The 13222-nt window shown below is 46.9% G+C and overlaps 1 protein-coding gene and 1 non-coding gene across 2 annotated transcripts; one reads left to right on the forward strand and one right to left on the reverse strand.

Moving 5' to 3' along the window:
- Positions 1 to 333: 333 nt before the first annotated feature.
- On the reverse strand, positions 334 to 599 carry LOC141120792 (small Cajal body-specific RNA 13). Its single transcript, XR_012239945.1, has one exon.
- A 1117-nt stretch (positions 600 to 1716) lies between these two features.
- On the forward strand, positions 1717 to 12242 carry GLRX5 (glutaredoxin 5). The gene is made up of 2 exons (XM_073610533.1): positions 1717 to 2050; positions 11767 to 12242. The coding sequence occupies exons 1-2, from the start codon at positions 1804 to 1806 to the stop codon at positions 11943 to 11945; spliced, it is 426 nt and encodes a 141-aa protein (XP_073466634.1). The 5' UTR covers positions 1717 to 1803; the 3' UTR covers positions 11946 to 12242.
- The last annotated feature ends 980 nt before the right edge of the window (positions 12243 to 13222 follow it).

Genomic DNA, 13222 nt, shown 5'->3' on the forward strand with positions numbered 1-13222 from the left:
ACGCCAGCAAGTTGCGCAGCAACGTTGCGGTCGTGTGAACCGAACCTACGGAGGGGGGGCCCTGCTGAATAGCCTTGTGGTTGTCTGAATATTTCCTGTATGCTCACCACCCCCTCCCCCAAATTACAGAGCCAATCACAGCCAGCGCCCATAGGAATCTCCGAGCCACAAATGAGTGACGAATTCCAGCGCATCGCAGACGGGCCGATCCGTCCCGGGGGGAGTTTTCCAGCTGGAAGCGGGGAGGACTTTCCTGTGAAGACAGAAGAAAGGAACATTAGAGGAGTCACGTCACACAGATATGGGGGGGGGGGGGTGTATGGTGGGGGGAGGGGGTGTCGCAGGGTCCCAGTATTAATCAGAAGTCTTGATTCTGACAATAATATCGCTCTGCGATGATCTGTCTGTTAGTCGATGGATGAGGACACGGTGCAATCGTCATCTCGGTGACCACAGAGGCGGAGTGTGAGAGGAATATGGCACATCGGCTTGTCGGGGCTTTTCACAGCGATATCTCGGCTTCCTCTACGATTCGATCTATCTGCGACTCCGATCGCCCCAAGTACAGAGAACGGGGGGCTCAGGAGAGGACGCAGACCGCCCCACCATGGGGGGAAAACATGGAGCACAAGACAACTAAAGACAAATATTAATCACTAAGAGGAACATTTATGTTAAAAAAAAATTAAGGAGGGAAAAACACGACTTACCCTGCACAAAGATGGCGGCCACACGCCTCCCTCTCCTTCATCACCATGGCGATACTTCCGGTCCCCGGCTACACTACTGAGCTCAAGACCGAGAGCAGATATATAACATGTACAAACCACGCCCCATACATACCATCACGCTTGCTCATTGGTTTACGAAATCAGAGGGAAATCCCTTACCCAATAAGCACGTACGATGTCTGTCGTTTCCCTCCCCGCCCATACAATGAAGCGCGCAGTGTACGTCTATTCCCCGCCCACATGCTCCGGCCAATGAGGTGTTTCGTTAGATTAGGCGACCCGTCAGAATGTGTAACGGAAGTGACGTTCGGTCACCGCCATCTTGCTACACCCCGCACTCCTCCATAGTAAGGATACACTGAGAAGGAGGAAAGCGGACATCTTGTTACACCCACCGGAGTTTTGCATTTTACAGTTATTTTTAACAGTAAAGTGAGTTTATATAGTGAAATACAGGACTTAGAAATCCGTCTGACTGGTTAGATTTTGAATTTTAAAAGCAGCGAACTTCTGTCAGATTAGCAAACCTGTGAGAGGAGCAGGTTTGCCGCTGCTTTTAAAATGCAACATTTAACCAGTCGGACGGAGTTCTAAGTACTGTATTTCACTCTATAAACTCACTTTACTGTTAAAAAAGTGTAAAATGCAAAACTCCGGTGGGTGTAACAAAATGTCCGCTTTCCCCCTTTTCAGTGTATCCTTAGTATGGAGGAGTGCGGGGTGTAGCAAGATGGCGGCGACCGAACGACACTTCCGTTACACATTCTGACGGGTCGCCAAATCTGACGAAACAGAGGCATTCAGGTTACTTCTATTCTTCCCGCCCACACGACTCCAGCCAATGAAGGGTGCAGTGTACGTCCGTTTCCCCCGCCCACACTTCCTAGCCAATGAGACGCGTATTTTGTGTCTATTCCCCCGCCCACATGTCTCCAGCCAACGAAGAGTGCGGTGAACGTCCATTTCGTCCCCGCCCACACGTCTCAGCCAATGAGGTGGCGCTGTGGGCGGGGTGACGGTGTCCTGGACGGGACATGAGTGTGTCCGGGCGGAGATCGGGGACAGATCGGACATGAGTTGGTTGGTCTCCCGTGTATCGGCGGTCCGGGTCCCGGCCGTCCTCCGCCTGCTGAGCGGGAGTAGTTCCCGGGAACACTTGGAAGGCTTGGTGAAGAAGGATAAGGTTGTGGTGTTTATGAAGGGGACTCCGGAGCAGCCGATGTGCGGATTCAGTAATGCGGTGGTGCAGATCCTCCGGATGCACGGAGTGGACGGATACGCCGCGTACAACGTACTGGAGGACCAAGACCTCCGACAGGGTGAGTGTGACCCCGCCCCCCGGGGGAGGAGCTACAGAGGGCAACCAGGGGTCAAACATGGGGGAGGGGAGAGAGAGAGAGGGGCATTTATAGTTGTCCTGGGGGGAGGGGATTTATAGGGGTTCACATAGGGGGGGATTTATAGGGGTCCATGGGGGGGGGGGGGGGCGTTTATAAGGGCCCGTGGGGGGGCTTGCTGTCCCCTCAAAATAACTCAACACACAGCCATTAATGTCTAAACTGCTGGCAACAAAAGTCAGTACACCCCTAAGTGAAAATGTCCAAATTGGGCCCAAAGTGTCAATATTTTGTGTGGCCACCATTATTTTCCAGCACTGCCTTAACCCTCTTGGGCATGGAGGTCACCAGAGCTTCACAGGTTGTCACTGGAGTCCTCTTCCCCTCCTCCATGATGACATCACAGAGCTGGTGGATGTTAGAGACCTTGCGCTCCTCCACCTTCTGTTTGAGGATGCCCCACAGATGATCAATAGGGTTTAGTTCTGGAGACATGCTTGGCCAGTCCATCACCTTTACCCTCAGCTTCTTTATCAAGTCAGTGGTGGTCTTGGAGGTGTGTTTGGGGTCGTTATGTTGGAATACTGCCCTGCGGCCCAGTCTCTGAAGGGAGGGAATCATGCTCTGCTTCAGTATGTCACAGTACATGTTGGCATTCATGGTTCCCTCAATGAACTGTAGCTCCCCAGTGCCGGCAGCACTCATGCAACCCCAGACCATGACACTCCCACCACCATGCTTGACTGTAGACAAGACACACTTGTCTTTGTCCTCCTCACCTGGTTGCCCCCACACACGCTTGTCACCATCTGAACCAAATACATTTATCTTGGTCTCATCAGACCACAGGACATGGTTCCAGTAATCCATGTCCTTCGTCTGCTTGTCTTCAGCAAACTGTTTGTGGGCTTTCTTGTGCATCATCTTTAGAAGAGGCTTCCTTCTGGGATGACAGCCATGCAGACCAATTTGATGCAGTGTGCGGCGTATGGTCTGAGCACTGACAGGCTGACCCCCCCCACCCCTACAACCTCTGCAGCAATGCTGGCAGCACTCATACGTCTATTTCCCAAAGACAACCTCTGGATATGACGCTGAGCACGTGACCTCAACTTCTTTGGTTGACCATGGCGAGGTCTGTTCTGAGTGGAACCTGTCCTGTTATACCGCTGTATGGTCTTGGCCACCATGCTGCAGCTCAGTTTCAGGGTCTTGGCAATCTTCTTATAGCCTAGGCCATCTTTATGTAGAGCAACAATTCTGTTTTTCAGATCCTCAGAGAGTTCTTTGCCATGAGATGCCATGTTGAACTTCCAGTGACCAGTATGAGAGAGTGAGAGCGATAACACCAAATTTAACACACCTGCTCCCCATTCACACCTGAGACCTTGTAACACTAATGAATCACATGACACCGGGGGAGGGAAAATGGCTAATTGGGGCCCAATTTGGACATTTTCACTTAGGGGTGTACTGACTTTTGTTGCCAGCGGTTTAGACATGAATGGCTGTGTGTTGTTATTTTGAGGGGACGGAAAATTTACACTGTTATACAAGCTGTACACTCACTACTTTACATTGTAGACAAGTGTCATTTCTTCAGTGTTGTCACATGAAAAGATAGAAGAAATTTTTTACAAAAATGTGAGGGGTGTACTTACTTTTGTGAGATATTGTATGTGGGATCAGATGGGTCTATAGTGGCAGATGAAGGTCAGAGGGGTTTATCGGGCCACACGGGAGGGCAGAGGTTATAGGGGGTCTATGAGGACACACTGGTCAGAGGAGATCAATGAGTTCAAAAGGGCAACTCATAGTTACATAGGTGAGGTTGAAAAAAGACACAAGTCCATCAAGTCCAACCTATGTGTGTGATTATGTGTCAGTATTACATTGTATATCCCTGTATATTGCGGTCATTCAGGTGATTATCTAATAGTTTCTTGAAGCTATCAATGCTCCCCGCTGAGACCACCGCCTGTGGAAGGGAATTCCACATCCTTGCCGCTCTTACAGTAAAGAACCCTCTACGTAGTTTAAGATTAAACCTCTTTTCTTCTAATTTTAATGAGTGGCCACGAGTCTTGGTAAACTCTCTTCTGCAAAAAAGTTTTATCCCTATTGTAGGGTCACCAGTATAGTATTTGTAAATTGAAATCCTATCCCCTCTCAAGCGTCTCTTCTCCAGAGAGAATAAGTTCAGTGCTCGCAACCTTTCCTCATAACTAAGATCCTCCAGACCCTTTATTAGCTTTGTTGCCCTTCTTTGTACTCGCTCCATTTCCAGTACATCCCTCCTGAGGACTGGTGCCCAGAACTGGACCGCATACTCTAGGTGCGGCCGGACCAGAGTCTTGTAGAGCGGGAGAATTATCGTTTTATCTCTGGAGTTGATCCCCCTTTTAATGCCAATATTCTGTTTGCTTTGTTAGCAGCAGCTTGGCATTGCCTGCCATTGCTGAGCCTATCATCTACTAGGACCCCCAGGTCCTTTTCCATCCTAGATTCCCCCAGAGGTTCTCCCCCCAGTGTATAGATTGCATTCATATTTTTGCCACCCAAATGCATTATTTTACATTTTTCTACATTGAACCTCATTTGCCATGTAGTCGCCCACCCCATTAATTTGTTCAGGTCTTTTTGCAAGGTTCCCACGTCCTGCGGAGAAGTTATTGCCCTGCTTAGCTTAGTATCGTCTGCAAATACAGAGATTGAACTGTTTATCCCATCCTCCAGGTCATTTATGAACAAATTAAATAGGATTGGTCCCAGCACAGAACCCTGGGGCACCCCACTACCCACCCCTGACCATTCTGAGTACTCCCCATTTATCACCACCCTCTGAACACGCCCTTGTAGCCAGTTTTCAATCCATGTACTCACCCTATGGTCCATGCCAACAGACCTTATTTTGTACAGTAAACGTTTACGGGGAACTGTGTCAAATGCTTTTGCAAAATCCAGATACACCACGTCTACAGGCCTTCCTTTATCTAGATGGCAACTCACCTCCTCATAGAAGGTTAATAGATTGGTTTGGCAAGAACGATTCTTCATGAATCCATGCTGATTACTGCTAATGATATCGTTCGTATTACTAAAATCCTGTATATAGTCCCTTATCATCCCCTCCAAGAGTTTACATACTATCGATGTTAGCCTAACTGGTCTGTAATTCCCAGGGATGTATTTTGGGCCCTTTTTAAATATTGGTGCTACATTAGCTTTTCTCCAATCAGCTGGTACCATTCCAGTCAATAGACTGTCTGTAAAAATTAGGAACAACGGTCTGGCAATCACTTGACTGAGTTCCCTAAGTACCCTCGGATGCAAGCCATCTGGTCCCGGTGATTTATTAATGTTAAGTTTCTCAAGTCTAATTTTAATTCCGTCCTCTGTTAACCATGGAGGTGCTTCCTGTGTTGTGTCATGAGGATAAACACTGCAGTTTTGGTTACTGAAGCCCCCTGATTCACTCGTGAAGACTGAGGAGAAGAATAAATTCAATACCTTCGCCATCTCCCCATCCTTTGTAACCAGATGTCCTTCCTCATTCTTTATGGGGCCAATATGGTCTGTCCTCCCTTTTTTTACTGTTTACATACTTAAAGAATTTCTTGGGATTTTTTTTGCTCTCCTCCGCTATGTGTCTTTCATGTTCTATCTTAGCTGTCCTAATTGCACCTTTACATATCCTGTTGCATTCTTTATAAAGTCTGAATGCTGAGGATGATCCCTCAACCTTGTATTTTTTGAAGGCCTTCTCCTTTGCTTTTATATGCATTTTTACATTGGAGTTAAGCCATCCAGGACTTTTGTTCGCTCTTTTAAATTTATTACCCAATGGGATACATTGGCTAATGCCCTTATTTAATATGCTCTTAAAGCAAACCCATCTCTCCTCCGTATTCTTTGTTTCTAATATTTTATCCCAGTTTATGCCTTTTAGCAAGGTTTGTAGTTTAGGGAAGTTGGCTCTTTTGAAATTCAGTGTCTTTGTGTTCCCTTTATGTTTCCTATTTGTGTGATTTATACTGAAACTAATTGACCTGTGATCACTGTTACCTAAATTGCCCCGCATTTCCACATCCGTGATCAGGTCTGTATTGTTGGTAATCAGTAGATCCAGTAATGTTTTATTTCTAGTTGGTGCGTCTACCATCTGACCCATAAAATTGTCCTGCAAGACATTAAGGAACTGGCGAGCCTTAAATGAATGTGCGGTTCCCTCCGTCCAGTCTATGTCTGGATAATTAAAATCCCCCATTATGATAACACTTCCCATTCTTGCTGCTAATCCAATTTGTGATAGAAGATCCGTCTCCACTTCCTCCCTCAGGTTTGGGGGCCTATAGCATACTCCCAGTATTATTTTCCCCTTAGCTTTATCCCTTTGGAGCTCTACCCATAAGGATTCCACTTCCTCTCTAGCTCCCTCAGTGATGTCATCTCTCACATTCACTTGTACATTATTCTTGATATATAGGCATACCCCTCCCCCTTTTTTACCCTCTCTATCCTTGCGGTATAGGGTATACCCTTGAATGTTTGCCAGCCAATCATGAGAGCTGTTGAACCAGGTCTCTGAAATTCCCACAAAATCCAAATCCTCCTCGTACAACAGTATCTCTAGTTCACCCATCTTGTCCGCCATGCTCCTGGCATTGGTGAACATGCCACATAGTTTAGACCGGTCGCATATTGTCCTCGTATTGGGTGTTTCGAGATTGCAACTAGAACTTGCTACTATACTCACCTTGTGTTTTTGTGCTTTGGTTAACCTACCACTAATGCCCCCAATACTACCCTCTGGAATATCTTCCGCGCTGGCTATCTCTGCCTCTGGACCCTCCCCCCCCATCGCCTAGTTTAAAAACCCCTCTAACTTTTTGGCCATCTTCCTTCCCAGCAGATCTGCACCCTCCTCATTTAGGTGCAGTCCGTCCCTTCTATAGTACCGGTTACCAACTGAGAAGTCGGCCCAGTCCTCCAGGAACCCAAACCCCTCCTTACTACACCAGCTCTTCAGCCACTTGTTTACTTCCCTAATCTCCCTCTTCCTTTCTGGTGTGGCTCGATGTACCGGTAGTATTCCTGAGAATACTACCTTGGAGGTCCTTTTCCTCAATTTAGCTCCTAAGTCCCTAAAATCGTTCTTAAGGACACTCCATCTGCCTCTGACTTTGTCATTGGTGCCAACGTGCACCATGACAGCCGGGTCTTCCCCAGCCCCTCCCAGTAATCTGTCCACAAGATCCGTGATGTGCCGAACCCGAGCGCCCGGTAGACAACATACTGTTCGGCACTTCAGGTCTTGGTTACAGATTGCCCTCTCTGTCCTTCTAAGAATTGAGTCCCCTACCACCAGAATCTGTCTTTCCTCATGACTCATGAGGTTTTAGAGGGCTAACAGGGACTATGGGATTGTGGGATACCTATATGGGCAACACGGGTCAGAGGGGGGGCCTATGAAGTCACAGGAAATCTGTTGGGTAATAGGGACCCATGGTGGGGGGTCTATATGGTCCCTCTGATGGTATTGGGGGGGGCGGTCTTGGGACACTTGTGTGGCCATATAAAGTATAACAAGCTACACAGGAGGGTCTTTGGTGTCACATGTGGGGCATAGAACTGTAGGGTCTCACAGGTGTCTAGGGAAGTTGGGGGATCTCTGGGTGATACATAAGGGGGTCAAAGGGAGTCTATGGAATCTTAGGGGTATATCTGGGGTCACATACAGGGGTCAGGTGGCATTTATGTGGTCACAGAGGTGAAGCCAGGTCTATCAGACACCCTACGTGTTCCTTCAGGGACAATGTCTAGTTTAGGTGCCCTTAGTTGGCCAGGTGTCCCATTGGGTCCATGGCATTGAGTAATACAAATGTGATGAACATTGGAGAGGGAACGTAGCTTCCAGATCTGTCATCCTCAGTTTCCAGATTGAGATTTCAGGGGATGGTACAGAAGTGTCCGGATGTGAAGTGCACACGGTTAACCTTTTTTGCTATTTTTGGAAACCAACAATGGCCGGTTCCCAAGTTTCCTATAGAGAAGGAAGAGTGACGTTCGGAGGACAATCGCTCCACTCTTCCTTCCTGTGTTCATAAATCCCCCCCCCCCCCCCCCCCCCATACATTTTAGATTCCTTGTCCTTCGCTTTTCCTCTCCTGAGGCTGTTGTGTTGGATAAAAGTCCTCATCTTCCTCTACAGACATAAAGGTCTTCCTGTTCTCGGTGACAATCTGTAACATTTTGATACATTGTGATGAGCTGCGGGAGGTCGATGTTGAGACTCTGCAGGCTTCTTGCATTGGTGTTGATGGTCCTCATAGCTCTGCATAGATGGTCAGAACTTCAGTAGAGGTCAGAAGATACCAACCAGTTGGCTTCTATGATGTCCAGATTGGGTGATGGTCTTGTAGCAGAAGGCCAGGAGATAAACATCTCCCAATCTGGTTGTCTTTAGACGTAATGAGTGACGTCTTGTCCCTTCTGATTACTTGTCTCATCGCTTTTGCTCTCCTGCTTGAATGTTGGAGCTGTCCACCTTCCCCCTCCCATCTCCATTGATATCAACATGTATGCCTGGCCAAGTGTACAGCTTTATGAAGTAGAATTGATGCCCTCTGACATATTTAATCAGATCAAGGAGAAATTCCAATGTTTGAAATGGATGGAGGAAATCCCTTTATCATGGGCACAGCTGGTGTACAGACCCAGGAACTCAGCACAGATATGGTGGGAACCCATCATAATGGGCACAGCAGGTGTACAGACCCGGGAACTCAGCACAGGGATGGTGGGAACCCCTCATAATGGGCACAGTGGGTGTACAGACCAGGGAACTCAGCACAGGGATGGTGGGAACCCCTCATAATGGGCACAGTGGGTGTACAGACCCGGGAACTCAGCACAGGGATGGTGGGAACCCCTCATAATGGGCACAGTGGGTGTACAGACCCGGGAACTCAGCACAGGGATGGTGGGAACCCCTCATAATGGGCACAGCGGGTGTACAGACCTGGGAACTCAGCACAGGGATGGTGGGAACCCCTTATAATGGGCACAGCGGGTGTACAGACCTGGGAACTCAGCACAGGGATGGTGGGAACCCCTCATAATGGGCACAGCGGGTGTACAGACCCGGGAACTCAGCATAGGGATGGTGAGAACCCCTCATAATGGGCACAGCGGGTGTACAGACCTGGGAACTCAGCACAGGGATGGTGGGAACCCCTCATAATGGGCACAGCGGGTGTACAGACCTGGGAACTCAGCACAGGGATGGTGGGAACCCCTCATAACGGGCACAGCGGGTGTACAGACCCGGGAACTCAGCACAGGGATGATGGGAACTCCTCATAATGGGCACAGCGGGTGTACAGACCCAAAGATCTCAACATGTGCACTCTGAGAGATCTGGGAATTCGCTATGTGATTAAACCCTCCAGCATTAAGAAAAGTAAATCCTATATGATTTAAAGGAACAGACAGTTTGTTTGTGAGGCGGATAGTGGGGATTTCACATGTACTTTCCTCCTGAGCAGATTAGCCCCCCCCCCATCTATACGGCCTTGTACGGCATTGTCATGTGTCGGGACTTTGGGCTTATTCTGCCATGTGATCTGGTTTGCTATCAATGCTCTCCTATGGGTCTGGTGACATGGGGTGTGTGTCCGGGTGATTGTGCAATGCGGCTCGCATGGTAATCTATCTCCATCTGAACTGTGACTTGGCACTTTTTAGTCCTGACACAAGAAAAACACAAAAATAACAAAACATGCAAGGAAAACTTTCTGTGCTGCCAACAGTGATCAGTCTACTTCCCCCTTCTATGGATTAGTTGGGAGGCGGTGATATTTTTTTTGCAAGTCTTTTCACGTTTACTATTAAGTGTTTATCTATCATTGATGTGCGTTCTCATGCATGTTGAGAGGCGTCAAATATTTGCTAAATTTTGCTTACTAATATTAGGAACGCAAGTGCGGTCATGTGGATTTCATGTGTAGAACTTTTTTTATTTTTTTATATATATAAATTTGCAAAAAATTTCAAACAACTTCTTTCACGTTGTAATAAAATAAAAACCGCAGATTTGATCAAATGCCACCAAAAGAAAGCTCTATTTGTGTGAAAGAAAATTACCGTATTTATCGGCGTATAACACGCATCCCAATTTAGGAGGGAATTTTAAGGAAAAAAAAAAACTTTTAGGAGGGAAGTTGAAGGGGGGAAAAAAACTTACATTTAAATGCCCATCAGTGCAGCCTTCCCCAGTGCAGCCTTCCCCAGTGCAGCCTTCGATCCTCTGTCCTGGGCTTCAAAATCGCCGACCGCGATTTGAAAATGCCGGCGCCGAAATACACAGAGCCGGTCCTCGGCTCTTTCCGGCGGCTCTTGTTCACTTTCGGCTCCACTCGTAGTCCCGAGCGGAGCTATCCGAACCTAGCCGAGTAGGTTCGGATAGCTCCGCTCGGGACTACGAGTGGAGCCGAAAGTGAACGAGAGCCGCCTAGAAGAGCCGAGGACCGGCTCTTTGTATTTCGGCACCGGCGGCGCCATTTTCAAATCTCGGTCGGCGATTTTGAATTTGTGACAGCTCGGGATCGCAGGGGATCGGCGTATAACACGCACCTGCGATTTTTTTTTTTTTCCCCTGATTTTAAGGGGAAAAAAGTGCGTGTTATACGCCGATAAATACGGTATATAAATTTTATTTGGGTACAACGTTGCATGCCTGCGCAAATACCCTGTTAAAGTAACGCAGTGCCATATAGCAAAAAATGGCCTAGTCATGAAGGGGGTAAAACCTTCCAGAGGTCAAGTGGTTATAAACCTTGATAAAGGGAAATGGAAAGATAAAAGTAAATGTTGTGTATAAATATTAAGAGATCTAAAATGGAGAGATACATGTTTATAGATATTGTTATTTTAGCTCTGCTTTATAAACATTGTGTGTGCCTGTCTTTTCTTTTTTTTTCTTTTCTTTTCTCCTTTTTTTCTTTTCTTTTCTCCTTTTTTTCTTTTCTTTTCTCCTTTTTTCTTTTCTCCTTTCTCCTTTTTTCTTTTCTTTTCTCCTTTCTCCTTTTTTTTTCTTTTCTCCTTTCTCCTTTTTTTTTTCTTTTCTCCTTTTCTCCTTTTTTTCTTTTCTCCTTTTCTCCTTTTTTCTTTTCTCCCTTCTCCCTTTTTTCTTTTCCCTTCTCCCTTTTTTCTTTTCCCTTCTCCCTTTTTTTTCTTTTCTTTTCTCCCTTTTTTTTCTTTTCTTTTTTTTTTCTTTTCTTTTCTCCCTTTTTTCTTTTCTTTTCTCCCTTTTTTTTTCTTTTCTCCCTTTTTTCTTTTCTTTTCTCCTTTTTCTTTTCTCCTTTCTCCCTTTCTCCCTTTTTTTTTTTTTTTTTTTTTTTCCTTTTTCTTTTTCTTTTTCTCCTTTCTCCCTTTTTTTTTCTTTTCAACACTGTGGTAGCAACGTATTAAATATTCTTGCATATCGAACATTTTCTTCCTACTTGCTGAATAAACCTACCTTGTAGCAATCCATTCCAACCAATTGCAGTTCACTTATGTGAAGCCACACCTGGTAGAAGGTGGATTCTGATTGGTTGCTCTGTTCTGTAGAATAGGCCTGCGGTGTCCCCTGATGTTGGTCCAGAATATTATCTCTAGCTTATAAATTTAATGTTTTTCTCATTCATCCTTTGCAGGGGTTAAGAGCTACTCCAACTGGCCCACCATCCCGCAAGTGTATCTGAACGGGGAGTTCGTCGGAGGCTGCGACATTCTTCTCCAAATGCACCAGAACGGAGACCTGGTGGAAGAGCTGAAAAAGATGGGCATTCGTTCCGCACTGCTGGACGCGCAGCCAAGTCAGGAGAGGAAGTAGCGGAGAAGGCCGTGTTGTGTGGACTGTTTATCCAGAGCGAGGCCTGTGCACACCGGAGAAGCCTTATTATTTATCACGATTAACTGTTGTACCTATTCTGTATTGTCCGCTTGTGTAATAGAAGATCTGTGAATGCCACCAAGCCACTTATCGCCGCCCTAGTGGATGTGTGGTTTATAACGGGCGGCTCTCTATCCTTGTAATATAGTCAGATGATGACCACTGTTCTAGAGAGAGATACATTTATTATGATAGAATGTAGCCTCATAATAAAATATTTACTTCCATAGAAGGAAACTCCTCCTGGCTTCATCTCTTTACTTTTGATTTGAAAGCTGTATGTGGACAATCTACTTCATATTTATCACCTTGCTACTGATTTTTATCTTAGTTGTTCCAGATCGGAGGGGGTGTCAATAGATCGACTTATCTCGAAGGAATACCCAGAGATGGAGCAAAATTAGGCTGGTCCTTGCTTAACTGGCTGACTTTTCAATCCATCTGTGGTTGGCTTTAGAAAACAAGCAAACAATGCAGCAGATATAGGAGCCTGAGGGGGAGGGGGGGGGTGCATTAGGAAGTTTTAATTCCTTTATGGTCTACATATACTTCCACCAGTGGTGTAACAATAGTCTTTGCAGCTGCTGTGGGGCCTGGGCTTGAAGGGGACCCCACTGGCCCCAAATTTGGGGCTTGAAGGGGACCCCACTGGGACCAGCATCACTATTCAGTGATACTGCAGTAGCCATAGCAGTCCATGCAGCTGCTATGGGGCTTGGAGTGGGAAGGGGCCCCATTAAGAAGGCTTCAGCCACTTATGGGTTACATGTACTCCAGGCAGCGTTGGCGTTGCAATGGCCATAGCAGCCCATGCAGCAGCTATAGGAGCCTGTGGTGAAGGGGGGGGGGGGGGGGGGGGAGTTTAATTTATCTGTGGTCTACTTGAGCCACCTATGGTCTACATGTATTGCAGCCAGTGGTGTAACAAAGGGCTTTGCAGCCCATGCAGATGCTATGGGGCCTAGGCTGGGAGAGGACACCATTGGGGCTACATCCTGTCTACATGCACCCTAGCCAGTGGTGTAGCAATAGCCAATGCAGTCCATGCGGCCGCTATTGGGCTTGGGGTGGAAAGGGGCCTAATTAAGAAGGCTTAAGCCCCCCCCCCGTCAGAGACAACAGTGGGCCATGCCTGTGTAATATATGCTGAAACAACTGCTTGCTCTACTGGCTTCCAATACAATTGGGGGACAGAGAAGTACTTGAACAAGGACCCA

This window comes from Aquarana catesbeiana, linkage group LG13 (genome assembly GCF_042186555.1).
Source record: "Aquarana catesbeiana isolate 2022-GZ linkage group LG13, ASM4218655v1, whole genome shotgun sequence".
In the NCBI taxonomy this organism is placed as follows: Eukaryota; Metazoa; Chordata; class Amphibia; order Anura; family Ranidae; genus Aquarana; species Aquarana catesbeiana.

What these genes read in the sequence shown, in the direction of transcription:
- GLRX5 (XM_073610533.1), top strand. Translation starts at nt 1,804, where the DNA reads ATGAGTTGGTTGGTCTCCCGTGTATCGGCGGTCCGGGTCCCGGCCGTC. An exon ending in GGACCAAGACCTCCGACAGG is followed by an intron (nt 2,051 to 11,766) that starts GTGAGTGTGACC and finishes CATCCTTTGCAG; the next exon opens with GGGTTAAGAGCTACTCCAAC.